Below are 21,295 nucleotides of genomic sequence, written 5' to 3' on the forward strand. Positions count from 1 at the left end.
CCAATGGAGCAATGGAAGAAGGTGGCTTGGTCTGATGATCATGTTTACTTCTACATCATGTGGACGGCCGGGGTTCGGGTCCGATTGGATTGAGAATTGTGGGATTAGCTGGAACAAGTCTGATCCATGGGGGCCCCACCTCACAACCTACAGGACTTAAAGGATCTGCTGCTAACGTCTTGGTGCCAGATACCACAGGACACCTTCAGAGGTCTTGTGGAGTCCATGCCTCAACGGGTCAGAGCTGTTTTGGCGGCACGATTTTGTTAGCGGTTATTAGTGGTGGTTTTATGTTGCAGCTGGACGGTGTATACATACATTTATTATCCAAATTCCTTCCTCCAAAGGACTTATTCCCTTATGACTTTCTACTGTCATATCAAATCGACAAGATCGCGAGGGCCGAATCTCACAGTTTCCCATTAGCGTTTGCTTTAGAGGTTCCCTAGCTGCGGCGCTTGGTACTGCAACTCAAGCTTGCCTCACATTAAGAATTTTCAGGTACACAGCTCGAAGCGTGTGTGTTCGCGTGCCTATGTAAGACACACTTTTCATCCCTAACTGTCCTCTATTTGATCCAATTGTGTTTTCCAGCTGAAGAAGCTTGTGTACGTGTATCTTGTGAGATATGCTGAAGAGCAGCAGGACTTGGCTCTGCTATCCATCAGCACCTTTCAAAGGGCCCTCAAGGTAAAAATGACACTTTTCTTTTTTTCTTTTTTTTTAAGTTGCAATATTTTCGGTATACTCTCTAAATCAAATCACTAGACATCGCCATCGTCACAATATTATTGCTATTTATAATTAATCTTATTTGTGGGTTTATTATTCTAACAGTAGCAGGAGTGTGACAGTGTATGTATGAAATCAGAGTCCTATTTTGTCTTCCAGAGCGGCAAGAGTGACACATCTGCTCTGGAATGTGATTAATCTCCTGCCAATCATCTCCTGTCAGCGTTTGAAAAATGACATATGCAGGGCTCATCTCTTTCTCTCTTTCGTTTTTTTTTGTTTTTTGTTTTTTTTTTTCTCTCTTGGCAGGATCCTAATCAGCTCATCCGAGCCAGCGCTTTGAGGGTGTTGTCCAGCATCCGTGTCCCCATAATCGTCCCTATCATGATGTTGGCCATCAAGGAGTCTGCAACAGATCTGTCCCCCTATGTGAGGAAGACTTCAGCCCATGCCATCCAAAAGCTCTTCAGGTACAGTAGCACAAGAAGGGGCTATATTTGTCTTAGAGCCTTTCTCCTCTAGAAAAACTCCAGAGTTTTATTCAAAAGTCACCCATCAAAAGAGAAGTCAATATTGAAAGCACATAGATGGAAAATCATTTCATTCCTATGTTTTCATGTTATGTTGATAATTCACCTGAAGTTCACCTGGACCTTGGCTAACGGTTGTTTCCCCAAACCTCATATTAAATTTTTCTCTTCAGCCTTGATCCGGACCAGAAGGAACAGCTGATCGAAGTGATCGAGAAATTGCTGAAAGACAAGAGCACAGTAAGTGTATTACCCCAGCTGCCACTAGAGGGCGTCCCAGTCAAGCGCTTGTACCCCCCCCCACCAACCCCCCATTCATCCCTCAGCTCCCAAAACCATTCAGCAATGCCATGGTTTGTTAACACCCACTTAAACCCCACAAATCTTCAGATGCTCCTTGTTAAGTGCCCATTTGGAAGCCATTTTCGCACTGATGCTGGTGTCAGCTTAATTTTCCGTAAGGAAAACTTTTTCTTTTTTTAATCTTTTTTTTCTTTTTTTATTCCTCAAACCAAAGGGCCATGAATTTGAGTTTGATTCCCAAATTCCATGTTCCAGCCAGTCACAGATGCACCGAAGGGCATCGATGATAACACTCAATGGGCACCTTATTCACTTTTAAGAGGTCACAGTGAGTATTATAATAGGTGTTTAAACACCAGCTTGGCTATAGAGGTATATAGCCCTCTCTATTAAAAGTCTCATGCAGTTTGTTGTAATTACATATTCCATGTGTATACATATCATTAGCCAAACAAAACCTAGCTTGCAATTTAGGCCGAGCGGGGGGTGGGATTGCAAAAGCTCAGCACCAGATGCATAGCATATTTAGCCCCGGACGCTAACGAAGACAGATGACTCCTCTTAATCGGAGCCTGGCATTCTGAGGCTGGGGACGCGGGGAGAGGGCGTTATCATCACACACGGCTACAAGCAGCATCAGCGGTTGATAAATGGTGAGAACGTGGCCAATAATTAACAGCCATCTAGCGACGCTGGAGTAACGCCGTCTTGTGTTGTTCTACTGTTAGGTCCGTTTACTCCATTGTCGCCTGTGGCGGTACGAGATAATACATATCACCTGATCTCATGGATTCAAATATCATGTAATATTCCGTATAAAGATAATTAATCTGTTTATCAGATTTATTTTTTCTGTTGCATCTTAATCACATTATATGCCAACCAGAATCAAGGTGAATAACCGTTACGCAACAATGGCAAAAGTCTCATTTCAAGCAATGGCTTTTAGTGAGTTTTGCTCATCCCGCCTGTCTCACAGGACAGCATAACCACCCGACACAAGGTAGTTTATTTAGAAGTTTTAGGTATACCGGCTACCCTTTTTAACACATGATTAAGTAACTGTGATGATTAAGTGCTGCCATAGGCGACATTTACACAACCCTTTATCTCCGAATCAATGGCGGAAACGGGATAATTGTGGGTGTGTGGTCGACGTCGCCCGTGTTGGATGTATAGACGGAACAAGGGGGAAGCATTTGGTTATTCTTCCAATCTAGGCCATTATCTAGACCTTCAGACATTTACCATTTACCTTTTTTACTTTTTTTCTAAACGCCTGTGACAGCGGAGGCAGCAGGTTTTTAAAAAGAGGAGACGGGACCCGCCGACGACAGAGACAACATGGGAGTTTTTGCAGCTGTTTTACCGTGATGGATCTATTATCCCGCCATTACAAGATAAATGATCGATCTCTCCCTTCCGTCCCCCGTCCCCCCCACCTCCACCCTTTGCAAAATTGAAATGAGAAAAGGGGAGGAGGAGGAGCAAGGTGGGTGGGTACTATGATTAGGGCCTAGGTGGGATGCCCATTAATTTAAGAGGGGAAAAAGAAAGGGAGGAAGGTGGAGGAGAGAAAAGAGGGAGGATGGGTCCGTCCCCACCCCGCCCCGCCCCACCCGGAGGCGGGCCATCAATCAAAGACGCGGCGGTGGCGTGATGACCCAGCACTCCCTCTCTCTCTCTCTCTCTCTCTCTCTTGTTTCTCTCTCTCTCTCCCCCTCCGCCTCGCCCTAATTAGAATTCATAGCAAAATAGATGCAAGGAAACGCTTTGGGCCCCTTCATAATTTTACAGGAAATTTATTGTTATTAGAAGAACCATTTGCTTAGTGTGATTTTTCCATTACCGGGCTTGTCACGCAGGGATAGATAATACGGTGGAGGGGGAGGCGTAGGAGCAAGGGGGGGGGGGTGTGAACTCCGTAGATTGGGGTGTCAGTTTTGTTGATGGTGCATGTAGTTTACCTTGGAGCTGTGTCTAATGGGGGAGAATACACGGGCGGCGGTGGCGTGTAGCAGGAAGTGATGATACCAACTGTGAAGGCCTTAAAAGGCAGAAATTCAATGCTTTTTGCAACCAACGGAATTGCATCGAAACTTCAGTGGCGTTCATTCAATACCAAATTTTCGATACCCAAGTGATTTAATACCCTTATTATCATGGAGGCCATAATAATAACCAATAGTTATCATGTAATTTTCTTTTTGAGAAATCACTTTTTTTAAAGCACTATAGGACCGATAGGTCAAATTTCCAGTACATCAAATCTTTATAATTAAGATATAATAATAAATTCAGCGTCTGCTTATAAGGCCAAATACATTTACATATACAAGGAATTTGTTGTGGTTAGGATTGTTGCGTCGCTGTACAGACAATTATCCCCCCCGAAAAAAAGCTTAAAAACACTGAAGTTAAGATTAAACAGTCTGGGGGGGAAAAAAAGCCAAATATACAAAAATTTCAAAAATAAAAAACAGAAATGGGAAAAATATATAAAACACACAAAGTATAGAAGTGCGATTCTACCGTATATTGTAGGGGTGTCACGATTCTCCAAATCCACGATTTGAATTGACTTTGGATTTTAAGGTCACGATCCGATTTTAGATTTAAACATATGTATTTTTTGCCATTATTGTTAGACGATCTAGTCTTTATTCATAAAGAAAAACACTTGTTTCTCAATATTTAACTATGCGTCCAATCACAATAAAATCATTATAAATAATGTTATTTTTTTGTAGTGGAATAAATATAAACAAAATATTGAATAGATAAAATAAATGCTCGGGAGCCGTAATAGCCGCCTCTTTTCAGTGAACTGTAATAGCATACTACTACCTCATCCTAGTTTTTGATCCAGTGGAAAAATTTACGACAAGGATGGAACTCGAACCCATGCGTGCAGAGCTCAATGGATTAGCAGTCCTATCGAGCTGGATCATCTAGTTCACTGAAAAGAGCCAAACACTCCTGCAAGTTTGTCACTCCTCCGCCCTCTGACTTTTGTCCTAATTCTGCTCGTCATATTACAGCATCATGTTCCATTGAACATTATCTTATATTTGACATCACAATCCAGGTCATATCCACAATGTTAGCTACTCTTATGGAGCGCATACTGGTGCGTACTGACACTTCTCGCAAGCTGCCAGCATATTATATATTATGTTGAATCGGAGCACACTTTTTCTTTCAGTTATTTGAACGCACGCGCTGCAAACTCCGCCGCCTGCGGCTCAAGCTACCCCCCGCCCCCAAAAAGCTCCCCATCAGCGATACAGTACGCAGTTTACATACACACAAAGTTACATTAGAGATCACATTTATTTTGCCTTGGAGGTCAACATCCATGTTGGACAATATAACCCATAAAAATACGGGGAGAATTGCCGACCTGCTTGTGATTTCGAAGTTCAAGATTGAATGCTCAATTCATTGCTCGGATTCGAGAGCCATGATGGTCTCAAGACGACAATGACGCAGACACGTACGTACGTACACACACACACACACACACACACACACACACACACACACACACACACACACACACACACACACACACACACACACACACACACACACACACACACACACACACACAATCAATGCAGGCTCATGGCAGCGCTGATGGGGGGGGGCTCCCAGGGTTAGCGGTGGGGTCACCGGGGGCTCCGTCTTATCTAATTGCCGATAGTGCATTCCGCTCCACTTTCCCCTTCTCCCCTTATAATATGCTTTGCATATTAATACGCTGCCATGTCACTCAGTCAGGTTACTCACTGGGCATATGTATATATAAAATGTAGTTGATCGTTGCAACCCGGCTGATACTTTTTTTTTTTTTTAGTACAAAAATGTAATTTGCTTGGTTTTGTTTTGTTTTGTTATGGATGTATTCCACAAGGCCTATGTGTGTCGGGAAATTAGCCAGTGGATAAGAAGCAAAAAAATTGTAAGTGGTGTGATTTTCCGTCCAATTAAGCCTCGACTATTTAGAGGCTTAATCTATTTATGGGTAATCAAAGTTATAAATCATCATTATTGCACTAATTAATGTCATCAAGTGAAGTTATGAGTAAGTTTTGCTGTCCGCCGGGCTAGCTATCGTGTCTGTTAATTGTGTATTTTCTTAATTGTGTATTATTCAGACCAAATTCACTGTAGGTTGTATCAAGTAATAAAATATGCACCCTGTTATTAAACTGAATACGAGTGATATGACCAAAAATACCTTTGTCATAGCGAGGAATCCCAAACTGCGACATCACTTTCCTTCCTTCCTTCCCTTTTTTAACAACTCTGCTTTTTTGTTGAAGCTGGTGGCCGGCAGTGTGGTGATGGCCTTTGAAGAGGTGTGTCCCGACCGCATCGACCTGATTCACAAGAACTACCGCAAGCTCTGCAACCTGCTGGTGGACGTGGAGGAGTGGGGCCAGGTGGTGATCATGTCCATGCTCACACGCTACGCCCGGACGCAGTTTACCAGCCCCTGGAAAGAGGTAAACGTGTTTTGGAAAGGGCTGATGGATGACAGCTGGAGGTTTAAAGGTGTTTTTGCTTGGTTAAAGGAAATCAGACAGATTTTTTTTTTGCTCTTTGACTTTCAATGGATCTCAATGGGAATTCCACTGTAAATTGCTCCGATACATGATGGGATACATCGTTGGCCAAATGAGCTTATCGCTAAACAGTCCAAAAGAATGTATAAAAGGAGCCATTGGTCACTTATATCAGATTTCACATTAGAGCTGGGTAATATGACCTACAAATAATATTTTTACACAATATATATCTAAATTTTGAAATCTCCTCGAAAGCACTTCATAAATGCTTGATTTAACCCTTTCATTCATACAGTCACGGTAGTATGATGATTCTAGTACTCCCTGCAACATATGTCTGCATTAAAACATTGTTGTTTATATTCATTTGTGATTTCTATTGGAACAATTTTCAACTTGTATGCAAAAAGGGGGAAATCACAACACAAAGTTGAATCAACAAAACAGTATTTATTCAAAACAAGGCAATTGCACACAACCATTTTGGACTTTTTTCGTCATATGGGATTGATTTGAGGAAAAACAAAAAAACACGGTAATTTGCTTCTGGGATGGTTGCTTTGGCATTTTATTTGGTGCGGATGGAGATGTGGAGACATGCAGAGTTCCAGCCGTTCTTTGTTTTGTAGTGGGTGGCATTTAAAATGGTGAAACTAATTTGTGGTACTGCTATCTTTTGTGGCAAGGGTTTTGCTGCATATTTTGCCATTGTTCTTCCTTGCGATATCCAAACCACTGCAAGATGATGGGTCCAATGCTGTTTCTTTTCAGAACCAATTTGTCCGCCTCCACCTTCTATTACTGTTTCCGAACTCAACACGAATAAACTCGCTTTGGCGCTTCACTTCACGTCGCTTTCTCCAGGCTTCGCTCTTTCCCTGTTCCCTCCAGATACAAAAGTGTGTGTGTGTGTGTGTGTGTGTGTGTGTGTGTGTGTGTGTGTGTGTGTGTGTGTGTGTGTGTGTGTGTGTGTGTGTGTGTGTGTGTGTGTGTGTGTGTGTGTGTGTGTGTGTGTGTGTGTGTGTGTGTGTGTGTGTGAAATAACTGAAACACCAAAGCAAGTCTCGTGCCGGAAGCTTAAAAAAAAAAGATGTGATAGACTACTTAATGTATCACCCATATATTTAAACCAGTACTCCCTTAAAATCAGTGTCCACATTGTGGTATTTTAGGCATCAATGAAAGCATGTTACAAGCCTTACTAGATGCGTCCATTTCATTATTTCTTTCTGGAGCTGGAGCATCTATGCTTAAATGGTTATGGACATTGCTTTGTATTTCTTTTAATTGTTTCCAGGGTGCGACATTTGACGAGAACGACAAGGCCTTCTATGACTCGGACGTGGAGAAGGACCAGGCAGAGGCCAAACCCTACACCATGGACCCAGACCACCGGCTGCTGCTCAGGAACACCAAGCCTCTTCTCCAGAGCAGGAACACGGCCGTGAGTGGGGAGAAAAGACCAATTCCGTACCCTTTCGGGATAAAGGTTTAGGTTATGTTTAGGTCATATGGGGTATAAAAGCAGCTGCTCTGCCTGTTTAGGTGATACTAACAGCCTTGACACAAGCGTCTGAGTGTGGACTCAAATCAAGGCAACATGGCAACTAATGACACTACTCTCTCGTATCTGAACCCACACACACATTTGTGACCCACCACGTACTTTAGGGTCATTTTTTATTATTATATTTCATTTAGCAGACGCTTTTATCCAAAGCGACTTACAATTATTCAAACATCGACGGACGCAGCCATCAGAGCAATTAGGGGTTAAGTGTCTTGCTCAAGGACACTACAGCATGCTAGCAGGAGGAGCCTGGGATCCAACCAGCAACCTTTAGATTACTAGACAACCATCTCTACCTCCTGAGCTACCATCCCCATTTTGGCGGCTTTCGATTTTTTTTTTTTTTCAGCATCATTTGAAAGTGGAGAATCAGAGCTTCCAAACAAGGTGTCATTGTGCAAATCAAGCAATTTTTTTTTTTTGTTAATAACAATGGTGTGGCAAACCGTGTTTCTGAGATAATCACCTCCAAAGTTTTGCCCACACCAGGTTCATTCGCCAGCTCCCAGAATGCAAATGGGGTTTGTGGACAAACAAAGCCTCATGGCTACTTAACATACTGCTGAATGGGCCAATCAAGAGCTTTTACATGTTTTATATAAGTGGAATTATTTTGGTGTTTAAAAGTACGGACAACACAACAAAATGGAGAGTCTTATCAATATTATGAGTCTCAGAAAATCTGAAAATCTGTCACAACGGACTTCATCACGTCATCGACTTCTTCCATTGTAACAGCAACGGACGTATCGTCGGTCTCCCCCGGTGGTTCTTGGAAATATTCTGTTTCATTGTCACATTAAGTTTGAAATCTGCTGTTTGAAATGTTCTCCTAGTCCAGAGTAATATCAGATTTAGCGTCGCTGTCGTCCTCTGCGTTGCTGTCGGAGAACTGACTATCATCGCGGAAAATGAAGTCCAGTACACGCTGCTAACAGTGACTTGGATCTATCGCACTGGTCAGATTAAGGTCCGAAATATGATTCAGAGCTTCCGCCACCTGCTTTGCGTAATCCATAACGATACGGAGAATACATTTTTCACGGTTTAAAAGGTTGAATTCTGTTACAACGGTTTCAAATTGTGATTATTGGCATTATTCAGCGCTGTTCCGTGTCCCGGAAGGTCAACTGCGTTTCCCCATGTAATCTAACGGGAATATTTAACTCCACGGTTTAACATTTTTCTACTATTTATAAATCAAACTCTGTTTTGAAAATACGTTGAGAGATAAAAAAAAAACCCACAAAGGAACACGAATCTGGAAAAATCTAATTTTCCTTCAAGAAAGGTTTTTGCAATTTATTTGGCTGCTCCTGGCCATTTTAGAAATGCGTGAGAAGGGCGGCTTTTGCTGTGGTGGGACACATTTATACTTCTCCTAATGCTTTGCGGGGGACAATGGACTCCACTGTACCCATTAGCCAAACACACACATACCTATACATATCAAAACGCCTGCTGTAGCGCTTCCCCTAGATAGATGGATAGAAAAATAAATAGGATACAACAACAGCAGCACAGCAAGAGCGCAACTCCATCACCGCGGAGTCCCAAGGTCTCTGTTGCCGGGTGGAGAGGCGGGAGGAAAAATGCTCTCAAACACAAGTTTTGATTAAAACGTCGCTGGCCGCGTCTTCACCGAGTAGACAACTCTGTGACATCTTCCATCTTGATGTACACCTGAGCCCTGTCTGTCTGTCTGTCTGTCTGTCTGTCTGTCTGTCTGTCTGTCTGTCTGTCTGTCTGTCTGTCTGTCTGCAGCCGTGGTTGTTATGTCCTCCTGCCTGTGTTGGTGGAAGATAACCTTATAATAATCCTGAGGAATTCAATCAAAACAAAGTCTGTTATTAGCACTGGTTGACATTTTTTATGCAATCTATTTATTGTTGTTCATTTTATATATATATTTACATATATATAGTTGTTTTATTTTTGTATACTTTATTAATGCTCCCCCTAGTATATCAGTATTATATTCATTAGTGCTATTAATGATTTATTATGTATGTATTATTAATCAATATAATATTTCAATTTCATATTAATAATTGTATTAACAATAAAATATCTATATATTTATAATATATAATTATTTTTTATATATTGTTTTTCTTCTATTTCTTGACTTGCAGTTTTTGCTGCTTGTAACACCTGAATTTCTCCATGGGGATTGAGAAAGTGCTATCTCATCTTATTAGTAGTAGTAATATTCTGGATTAATTAAAACTGACATTTAAAGTTTTTTTTCTAAAGCAATTGTTAAAGAACACAACTTCAAAACTATTAAAGGTGTTTATAGATAAGCGTGGCTTAATGGATGACATACTACTTTTTTGATTTGACTGTATTCATTATTTATTTATTATTATTATTTTTTCTTCAGGTGGTCATGTCCGTGGCGCAGCTTTATTGGCATCTGGCTCCTACGTCTGAAGTCACGGTTGTCACCAAATCACTGGTTAGACTCTTGAGAAGCCACAGGTAAACCCCCAAATATTCTGTATTCTAGGGCAGCCCCCAAACAGTCGACCAAATGTAAGTCTCCAAGTGGTGAATCTGAGAGGAAAGTGACATGGAAGTTTGGGATTCCTTGCTATTGAAAAGGTATTTTTGGTCATATCGCTGGTATTCGGTCTAATAACAAGGTGCATAGTTAATTATTTTATACAAGCTACAGTGTATTTAGTCTAAAGAATACACAATTATGAACCCAGCCAACCAAGTTTTTCACTGGTCGGTTGGTTGCAGGGGGAAACAAAACAAAACTCCATTTGAGAGCGGCGCCTTGTCAAAATTAGCTTTAAAACCTATATGGCTGGTTTAAATAAATTTTTAACAAAAATAAATGGTCAGTCTCCTTGCTGGTTGTTCCGACACATTCAGAAGAATAATTACAGCTTTTGATCAGCGGCTTTTGCCGGTAATTTACAGGTGACTCGCTTTGTGTGCGCAGCGCTTGTAAATCTTATTTATATTTTCAAGGCTGGTTATTAGGTTTTGTATTTAACCCGTTTTTATCTATATGTATCTATATTCTTTCTCAGCCCTGGAACTCAAACCATTTTCTGATGCCCCAAAAATATATATTTAAATAATTCAATTGATAGCATAAACGTGCAACGATTAGTCGACTAATGCCTTGAACTGATGACTAAAAGTCGACTAGGAAAGTCTTTACTTTGGGGGCAGCCCCACAGGATGCAGTGATTTCCTCATTCAGACTAGAAGGATTCAATTTTGAAATTTGCTGATCATGTCTTGTTTTTTTTCCTGCACAGGGAGGTTCAGTATGTCGTGCTCCAGAACATTGCCACCATGTCCATTCAGAGAAAGGTACGAGTGTGTCGGTATTGAGAATAAATGGAACAGTAGGGTAGATGCGATTGATCTAATTCGATAACACAGCAAACTTGTCTCCAACCAGGGAATGTTTGAGCCCTACATGAAGAGCTTCTATGTGAGGTCAACGGACGCCACGCATATTAAAACTCTGAAGGTGAGCTACCGCTTCTTTTCATTATGACAATTGGCTTTCCAATTTGATTGACATTGTTGTATGCCCTTGGTTTTTCCAGCTAGAAATCCTGACCAATTTGGCCAACGAAGCCAACATCTCCACCATTCTGAGAGAGTTTCAGGTTCGCTTCTACTTCTGAGTGTGGGGATAAGCCTTACTTTTAGCAGGATGGCATTTTTCAGATCACTTACCTCATACTTAAGTCCTCCTCCTCTTTGTTGCGCCGACCTCTTTTCAGACTTACGTGAAAAGCCAGGACAAGGCCTTTGCCGCGGCCACCATCCAAGCCATCGGCCGGTGCGCCACCAACATCACGGAGGTCACGGACACCTGTCTCAACGGCCTGGTGCTCCTGCTCTCAAACAGAGACGGTAATATGCACGTTTTACGGTTTTCCTTCTTTTGAGACTCTAGAATATCGTCATGGGAGTTATTGTACCTTCTAAGAACGTCCTGGAAATTCCCATGTGTAGTGAGAATTTCAATGTTCCTCCTGGACTCGCAGAAACTGTGGTGGCAGAGAGCGTGGTGGTCATCAAGAAGCTGCTCCAAACCCAGCCCACCCAGCACAGTGACATCATCAAACACATGGCCAAGCTCTTCGACAAGATAACGGTAGAATCCATTGGTTGGGAGCGCCCTACACACTTTGGGGCGGTTTCAGGACTTATCTTATCCTACTTAAATGAATCCCGAATGCCTTGATGCCTTTCTGAGATGTTACTTAAAGTGCCAATCTCGAAGATTTCCGTTTTGTTGTTTTTGGCAGCACCTATGGTGGTAATTGAATTGCAGGTGTGTATTTTGGGCTTCACTTCCCAGACGTCCAAACAGTGTCGCCTGTGTGACGTCAGTCAGCTGCCTTCATCTGAACATCAAATTTGTTTCTTTGCATTTGCACTTGTTTTTGAAATTTCACCGTCAGTAGTCATCGATCTTTCCTGTGTTTGTTTGGCCATAGTAAACGTTTACTCGCAGCGCTAGCAGAGACCGGGGGGGAAAAGTGCGCCGCGTGACTTCCAGCCGGCCGCCGTCCCCTCAGTGAGGTGTTTTGTGTGACCAGCCAGGTGCTCGCAACTGCTGCTGCCGGAGCTCACGTTAACGATCTTTCCGGAGGTTCACCTACGGAAACCTTGTTACCACTTTTACATCCTCTAGATCAGTGATTGTCAACTGGCGGCCCGCGGGCCACATCCGGCCCGCAGAATATTAATGAACTCAGAAAATTTGAGGAGGGATAATATGCATTCCGCTATTTAGGATGTCTAGTAGTGCTGACAGATGATTCGTATTTTCATTGTCATCACGATAAACACATAGCAAAAGACTGCCAGAAACGCTATTTTATGTTTTTATTTATTTTTTATCCATTTGAGAGAATGACACCATCTGCGATTGATTGACTAACTAGTGGGCTCTTATCTCTGTTAGAAGACGTGGACACGCGGCTCTCCCATTGAAAGCGCTTCAAAAGCAGGAAGTGATGCTACATTCATGGGAACTTGGAAAACCCGGGAGTGGTGCCCGGTTCACGGAAAATTGGAAAACTGTAATTTGTGTTGTTTTCCCCCCCACATATTTTTTTATTTCAAGAGATGTTTTTGTTGAGTTTAGAATAAATATTTTAAAGGGCGCAGGGGAAATTTAACTTTAATTTCTTATAGTTATGTCTTTTTTAAATTAATGTTCTGCTTAATTGGTTGGGTAGTCATGATTGATTTTGTTCAATAAAAGCATGTATTTTTTAAATTTCTTTATTTAGTGGGCATAGGCTATTCAATGTTTGGGGTCTTTGTTAGCAGTGTACCTATTAAAGCCAAAATACATAGGGGCTGTATAGTTAATATGCACACTTTAATATTTGTTAATTTATAGTAAGTAATATCGTCAAACCAATATTGAACATTCTTACTTAAAGCTGCAATTCTCAAGTCAACTTTCCGTTTTAGGCTCTTTGAGAGTGACATTGTTGATTGTCTGACAAACAATTCAACAATTCTGCGAGCATTTTCCACCAATCAGGACACTGCATAATAGTGTCAAAATCATTGATGGAGACATGACAGCTCCCCAAAAGTGAAGCCAAAATATCTCTTGATCTTGATCTTGGTCACCCTCTGGTGGTTGGCCGCAGTATAAGAGACTCCTGTACTACTGGCTGCAGAATAGGAGTTTGTTTACACTGGTATGGGCTAGTAAAATTAACGTTCATTTTGTAAGAAAGTGGAAAATATGAAACAATATTACACTAATTTGTTTCATTTTTCATTTGAAAGTCTGGCCCCCACATTGTCGTCTTAGAAAGATTCTGGCCTTGCACAAATGCTGTTGATGACCCCTGCTTTAGATAGTCAAGTTTGATCCTCTTCTTGGCACTCGGTGCAGTGGCCATGGGCAAGAGCAAGTCTGTTGCGTTGGCTCTGCCTACCCACTCTGGTGGACGAACCACTGCTGGGTGATGGAAAACGAGTCACTAACTGTGCACCGCTTCTTATTTGGAATTTTGCTAATGACACACGGTTCTTTATACTCAGAATACTGTAAATGCAAAGGCTTTTGTCAGTGGGCCATACACTCAGTCACCGTTGATGTTGCCTCATTCGGCGATTGTGACTTGAAAATCTTGGAGATTGTAGCTTTAATTTAGGATTAATTAGTTCTAGACTAGGAAGTCCTATGGTAATGAAGGACTAGTCAGCTCCTTCTGTCTAGCCCAGATAATCCAGTAACTCAACTATAAACCTGCCTCTTGTGAGGCTTAATTTAAGACTTCACTTAGACCTAGATTAACTCTAATCTTCCTTTTGGAAATCTGATTTTTTCAAACCAAGACTAGGGCAAGTTTAAAGAGACCACTTTAAACAATGCCTAAGAAAAGGCCATTTCAGTTAGTCCAGATTTTAAGTGTGATTTAGTCTAAGATTAGGCCTAATCTGTGTCCGGGAAACCGCCCCTATATTATCCCCGAAATATCTGTTAAACTGTACTTTGTGAAATATAAACACCCCCCCCCCCACAGGTGGCCATGGCGCGAGCCAGCATCGTGTGGCTCATCGGAGAGTATTGCGAGCGCGTGCCCAAGATCGCCCCCGACTTGCTCCGCAAGATGGCCAAGAGCTTCACCGCGGAGGAGGACATCGTGAAGCTGCAAACCCTCAACCTGGGAGCCAAACTCTACCTGACCAACCCCAAGCAGGTAGAGGAATGACATTTACCCTCTATTTGGTTTTCATTCCTGTAATGTCAATGTTTTCTCTATATTCTGCTGTAAAAAGTAGGGCGGCGGCTAGACAAAGTAGGTGGACAAATAAGTTAAATATTCTTTCTTTGCGTTTTTATACAAAATGCTTTTTTTTATAGTTTTAACTTCCATTCTGTTTTGTTTTAATTCATCTTCCATTGTGTATTTTATCCGATTTATGTTTGGGAAGCACGTTGTAGCCGTGGGTTTTTAAAAAGAGCTACATAAATAAAACTTAACGAACTAACTAAAAGGCCTGAGGTCAACATAGAGTAGTGTTGATTGAAGTAGATTTATTGGTGCCATATAACGCTTAGTTATAACAAATTTGAATGATTTTAAATGGTTTTTCAATGTCCATTGCGCCAAACTAGACCAAGCTGCTGACCCAGTACATCCTGAACCTCGGCAAATACGACCAGAATTACGACATCAGGGACCGCACGCGCTTCATACGGCAGCTCATCGTGCCCAACGAGAAGAGCGGGGCCCTTAGCAAGTATGCCCGCCGCATCCTACTGGCCTCCAAACCCGCGCCACTCCTGGAGTCCGCCTTCAAAGGTATACTTCCCAAAACCTTCTTTTGCCAAATATGTCTTGAAATATGATAAAAGTGATGGGTTGAATTCTAGGGCTGGCTATTGGTACTCAATACCTTTTAAGGTATCAATTGAAATAACCCAATACCAAGTAGTATTGAAACTTCTCCAGTCAAACAATACCAGCATTCAGTCCTTGTTGTAGCCAGATCTAGAAAAAAATAGTCCTTGTATGGTTTTGCTTGCAGCCAATCACTGCAAGCATTTTTTTTTTTAATTTAATGTGACGTGTGATTGGCTCACTGCTGCAGCAGCAGTTAACAGTCTGTTAAAGGATAGGTTCAACAGTCTTAAACCAACTGTCAATTGTCCATACGAACAGTGAAAAAGGTTTTACGTGCTGTAATCATTCCTCCTGTACTGGCTATTTGTTTAAAATGACGCTTCCCAAATACTTGATTGTACAGTTTATACAGTTATTTAATAAATATGTAAATCAATTTGAACGCTTTCAAAATGCATTTGTGTAAAAATAGTTTTGATGGGGAGGAGTGGTGCCGTTTTACACAACAGAATGCTTCCATTCACATGATGCGTATAGTAGAAACAAAAGAAAGGTATCAAATGAAGTACTCTGTTGGTATCAGTATCACTTTAAGGGTGATTTAAGGGTGGCTTTAAGGGTGGTGCTGGTATTGTAATTTTTCAATTACAATTCCCCACCCTATTGAATTCCCTACCACTAATGTCTGATATACAATTTATAAATATACAGTGGGGCAAAAAAGTACTTAGTCAGCCACCAATTATGCAAGTTCTCCCACTTAAAAAGATGAGAGAGGCCTGTTATTTTCATCGTAGGTATACCTCAGCTATGAGAGACAAAATGAGAAAAAAGAATCCAGAAAATCACATTGTCTGATTTTTAAAGAATTTATTTGCAAATTATGGTGGAAAATAAGTATTTGGTCAATAACAAAAGTTCATCTCAATACTTTGTTACATACCCTTTGTTTGCAATGACAGAGGTCAAACGCTTTCTGTCTTCACAAGGTTTTCACCCACTGTTGCTGGTAATTTGGCCCATTCCTCCATGCAGATCTCCTCTAGAGCAGTGATGTTTTGGGGCTGTCGCTGGGCAACACAGACTTTAAACTCCCTCCAAAGATTTTCTATGGGGTTGAGATCTGGAGACTGGCTAGGCCACTCCAGGACCTTGAAATGCTTCTTACGAAGCCACTCCTTGTGTGTTTGGGATCATTGTCATGCTGAAAGACCCAGCCACGTTTCATCTTCAATGCCCTTGCTGATGGAAGGAGGTTTTCACTCAAAAGCTCACGATACATGGCCCCATTCATTCTTTCCTTTACACGGATCAGTCGTCCTGGTCCCTTTGCAGAAAATCAGCCCCAAAGCATGATGTTTCCACCCCCATGCTTCACAGTAGGTATGGTGTTCTTTGGATGCAACTCAGCTTTCTTTCTCCTCCAAACACGACAAGTTGAGTTTTTACCAAAAAGTTCTATTTTGGTTTCATCTGACCATATGACATTCTCCCAATCCTCTTCTGGATCATCCAAATGCTCTCTAGCAAACTTCAGACGGGCCTGGACATGTACTGGCTTAAGCAGGGGGACACGTCTGGCACTGCAGGATTTAAGTCAGTCTGGCGGCGTAGTGTGTTACTGATGGTAGCCTTTGTTACTTTGGTCCCAGCTCTCTGCAGGTCATTCACTAGGTCCCCCCGTGTGGTTCTGGGATGTTTGCTCACCGTTCTTGTGATCATTTTGACCCCACGGGGTGAGATCTTGCGTGGAGCCCCAGATCGAGGGAGATTATCAGTGGTCTTGTATGTCTTCCATTTTCTAATAATTGCTCCCACAGTTGATTTATTCACAACAAGCACACACCTATTGCAGATTCAGCCTTCCCAGCCTGGTGCAGGTCTACAATTTTGTTTCTGGTGTCCTTTGACAGCTCTTTGGTCTTGGCCATAGTGAGTTTGGAGTGTGACTGTTTGAGGTTGTGGACAGGTGTCTTTTATACTGATAACGAGTTCAAACAGGTGCCATTAATACAGGTAAGGAGTGGAGGACAGAGGAGCCTCTTAAAGAAAAAGTTACAGGTCTGCGAAAACCAGAAATCTTGCTTGTTTGTAGGTGACCAAATACTTATTTTACCGGGGAATTTACCAATTAATTCATTAAAAATCCTACAATGTGATTTCCTGGATTCTTTCCCCCCATTCTGTCTCTCATAGTTGAAGTGTACCTATGATGAAAATTACAGGCCTCTCTCATCTTTTTAAGTGGGAGAACTTGCACAATTGGTGGCTGACTAAATACTTTTTTGCCCCACTGTATATGTGACCCACTGCAGCAAATCCTGCATTGTCGCGCATTTCTAAAATCGCCATGAGCCGCCAAATAAGTTGAAAATTAGATTTTTCCAGATTCATGTTCCTTTAGATTTTTTTTTTTATCTCAATGTATTTTCAAAGCCAAGTTTGATTCATAAATGTTGATAAATGTTAAACCGTGGAGTTAAATATAACCGTTAGATTACATGAGGAAACACAGTTCACTTACCGAGACGCTGAACGGTGCTGAACGACGATCGATGGTTTCCCTTAAAGCGAGCGTCCAGGTGAAGATCATTCCTTCATATTCCGTTTTGATAGAGTTCAACCTTTTAATTGTACTAGTTGTATACACACACTTGGATTCATTGTTGTGTAGGCGACGTAACACGCAAATAACAAAAGCTGACGTCACTTCCGTAAACAAGATGCGGAGCCTTTGGAAAACTTTGAGGGTGATGATCTCAGAAACACAGTTTGCCGCACCCTCCTCATTAACAAGCCATAGCTTTAAAAATATTGATTGATTCACACAAGTGACACCTTGTTTTGAAGCTCTGATTCTCCACTTTCAAATGACCTTAAATACCTAAAATCTGCGGTGGGTCACATATAATACATTTATAATGCAACACTTTGTATATTCTGTATGTTTCATATATTTGTCTATTTCTGTTCTTTATTTTTGGCTATTTTTGTATATTTCTCTGTTTTGTTCGGACTGCTCCTCAACGCAACAAATCCCTCGTATATGTAAATGTACTCGGCAAAATGAACAAACTCTGACCGTAATAACTCATCGAGGAAGTCACAATTAACAGGGCCGCTCGTCGTTGAGATCGGTTCGCAGCAAAGTGGGTTTTCTTATTCCACTGCATCTCTCTCTGAAGGGCAGCAAGGTCAGAGCCCCTTTACCTCCCACTAATGAGATCGGTAAATTACTCGACTAATGCTAACCTATTTCAGACCCGGAGAGGGGAAAAAAATATCCTTCTTTCTCCTTCCTCTCTCAAGAACGAGCCTCCTGAAAACATTAAAATTCAGCGCCGGTGTGCACCTTCTGGATGTTTATGGAAAGCGTTAACCGCCCCTGTCATTCTTAATATTCACCATTTACGTTTTTTTTTTTTACACCTTCTTTTTTCGTTGGAGGAGCACAGTTTTGAGAGCAACCTTCCCCAAGGCGTGGTGACTGATTACCACTATTGACCACTAGAGAGGAAGAATCGTGCGCTTACACACTCGCACACACGCGCACACGCTCTCATGTGCGTCCAAGTAATGGTGTGAGTGTGAAGTGGAGGACCTCATGCTAAACAGCTCTTCTGTTTATACAGTGGCAATTCAGTACTTTAATGCCAATTACGGAAAGCCCAAATGACCTCAAGAGCCTTGTTTATGTCTCCTTGGCTCATTATTCTTCCCCTTCATTTTTCGTGTTTTTCCTTTCTATCGCTCGACTATTTAACTTTTCTTAGACATATTGTAAGTGGGGGAAAGACACCACTCTCTGTTTTTATTATATAACTCAACTCAACTTTCAGATCGAGAACGCTTTCAGCTCGGCACCCTATCCCACAGTCTGAACATTAAAACCACCGGGTACTTGGAGCTCTCTGATTGGCCGGCCGTTGCTCCCGACCAGTCCGTGAGGAACGTGGAGGTCATTGAACCGGTGAGTTCCGTGATGTCTAAGGTGATAACTGATAACTGATGCCCACAGACTGACATAACTGATCCAGTTGTCACTGAAACCAGTGTTTTTCAACCACTGTGTGCCGTCAAATGTGGAATGCCAAGTGTAAATAAGTCACATTCAATATGAGGGGAGGGATCAAATAAGTCGATTTGGGCCCATTTTGGTGTAATTTTATATGAATAAAAATAAATGCAGGACGCTGGAAAAGCTGGCTCAGCTCATGAATGACGGAGTGTTAATCTGCAACCTTAAGAGAGAGAGGAAACAGAAAATGCATCTCTAAGACAGCCTACGTTATAAGGCCCTCTAAAGTGCCTTTTGAAGGATTTGCCAGATATTGGGTAAATTGCATATGCCTTAATGTCCCGCAGCACCTTTTCCGCTGTTGTCTTCGATTCCCTCTAAACTCTTCTCCGCCCGCCGTGCTCAGGTGAAGGAGTGGATTCCTTCAGTAGGGAAGAGTAAGCCAGCCAAATCAGACGACAAGTTCTATTCCGACTCGGAGGGTGAGCGTGAGGAGGAGGGAGGCTCAGGAAGCCGAAGCGGAAGTAGTGACAGCAGCAGCAGCAGTAGCAGCAACAGCAGCGAAGGTAAGGTGTTCTGTACAGTCAGCCATGTTTACCCATGTTTGCGCTTTACCTCGTGCTGGTTATATCGTAAGGGTGTTTTTGACGAACCAGAGTCAGGCAGTGAGGACGAGAGCGAGGAGAAGAGCAGCAGCAGCAGCGATGAGTCTGACCGGAGCTCGAGCCAATCGGGGAAGAGCTCCAGTGGGTCCGAAGCCGATCAGAAAAAGAAGAAAAAGTCAAAGAAAGCCAAACCTAGCACCGGCAACAGGTAAAGTCTAAAGCTCGCTTCACACCGCGCTTTTCACACACCCCCCAGCGGTCGGATGAACTGCGGCTGAGTATCACATCACAAAATATGTCCGGGAATATGGGAGCGCTCTTTCACAACAGCAAGTCGTTTTTTTACTTCATACAATTTTCAGAATATAAACCAGAATAGAATAGAATATAACAAAGATTTGTTTTTGTGATTGTGGCGTCCATTTTTAACAGACACGTTATTATACAATTCACTAACGCACAGGGTTATTGCTCTGCTGCAGCAATAATCTCATCCTGTCTACTCACCTCTCCAGACCATCGGCATGTTCACTGACATTAGGCCTATGTGGACAGGTTTATCTTTCATTTTAACCCAATTTATGGCACATTTTCTTTCATAATCTCCCTTAGGTTTTACACCAGGAACAGGATCTATGGACACAGCCTATGAGATATCCTATTCAAATAGTATAGCCAGTAGTGTAACCCTTTGCATTTACATAGCTAAGTATAATGACTTTGATTGGTCATTTAGCTGCCCGTTGTTACCGACGATTAAGATTTGAGTCATTACGGCCGAATGTGATCTCTCTCTCTCTCTCTCTCTCTCGCTCTCTCTCTCTCTCTCTCTCTCTCACACACACACTCCGACACATCGGCAAATTCGCTTTCTTACACATTCTTCAGTTCGTTGGCTCGCGAACACACACACACACACACACACACACACACACACACACACACACACACACACACACACACACACCCCTTGCGCTGAACGTACCCCACTCCAGCCGTGTGACAGGGTGCCGGCTGACCCTGTTCCCTCCATTAGAGAGTGTAATTAGAGCAACTCACCCCGTGCACACATGTGGGTGTCCGCGCGCACACACACACGCACACACACGCACACACATGCATACTGCTGTGCAGAGAGTAATTAGAGCAACTCACCCCAGTGCTTCCACAACAAACACAGCATAATGCCCTCATTATGGCCCAGTCATTTCAGGCAGGGCCTAATCAGGCCCACAGTGATTTATATCGCTTTTCCCTGTTCGCAGCAAATGAAATCTGTAGGCCAAATTAATACTGGCTTTTCATCATCTCCCAAGTTAAAAAGCCAGTTACCGTCACAATTCTCCTCATTAATTTAACAGCCGAAAATTCCGGGCAGGTGGCGTAAACACTCATTACAGGGACAAATTGAAGGGAGACGGAGAAAGGAGGGTGATGGGAGAGAAATCTTTTGAGTGAATGCAACAGCAAATTAACTTCCCCAAACCACAACATATTGATCTTTGTTGATTTTTACAGAGTACAAATTCAACTTTTTGGTTAGTGTGAGGGTAGAAAGAGGCCTTCTCCTTCTTTAAATTCTCTCTGCTCGAAGGTTCC

General features: G+C 42.2%; 1 protein-coding gene across 1 annotated transcript in view; it reads left to right on the top strand.

Moving 5' to 3' along the window:
* ap3b1a (adaptor related protein complex 3 subunit beta 1a) overlaps positions 1 to 21,295 on the top strand; it is a 64,875-nt gene that overhangs the window by 11,897 nt on the left and 31,683 nt on the right. The window contains exons 4-19 of the mRNA XM_080018343.1: positions 595 to 690; positions 1,042 to 1,202; positions 1,436 to 1,502; positions 5,894 to 6,076; positions 7,437 to 7,583; positions 10,096 to 10,193; positions 10,991 to 11,045; positions 11,137 to 11,208; positions 11,288 to 11,350; positions 11,468 to 11,600; positions 11,735 to 11,844; positions 14,249 to 14,425; positions 14,845 to 15,031; positions 18,913 to 19,043; positions 19,498 to 19,657; positions 19,748 to 19,904. Coding sequence (XP_079874469.1) covers positions 595 to 690; positions 1,042 to 1,202; positions 1,436 to 1,502; positions 5,894 to 6,076; positions 7,437 to 7,583; positions 10,096 to 10,193; positions 10,991 to 11,045; positions 11,137 to 11,208; positions 11,288 to 11,350; positions 11,468 to 11,600; positions 11,735 to 11,844; positions 14,249 to 14,425; positions 14,845 to 15,031; positions 18,913 to 19,043; positions 19,498 to 19,657; positions 19,748 to 19,904 — 1,997 coding nt within the window. The remainder of the gene's footprint in view (positions 1 to 594; positions 691 to 1,041; positions 1,203 to 1,435; positions 1,503 to 5,893; positions 6,077 to 7,436; positions 7,584 to 10,095; positions 10,194 to 10,990; positions 11,046 to 11,136; positions 11,209 to 11,287; positions 11,351 to 11,467; positions 11,601 to 11,734; positions 11,845 to 14,248; positions 14,426 to 14,844; positions 15,032 to 18,912; positions 19,044 to 19,497; positions 19,658 to 19,747; positions 19,905 to 21,295) is intronic.

Source organism: Zeus faber (assembly GCF_960531495.2).
Source record: "Zeus faber genome assembly, chromosome: 17".
Lineage (NCBI taxonomy): Eukaryota > Metazoa > Chordata > Actinopteri > Zeiformes > Zeidae > Zeus > Zeus faber.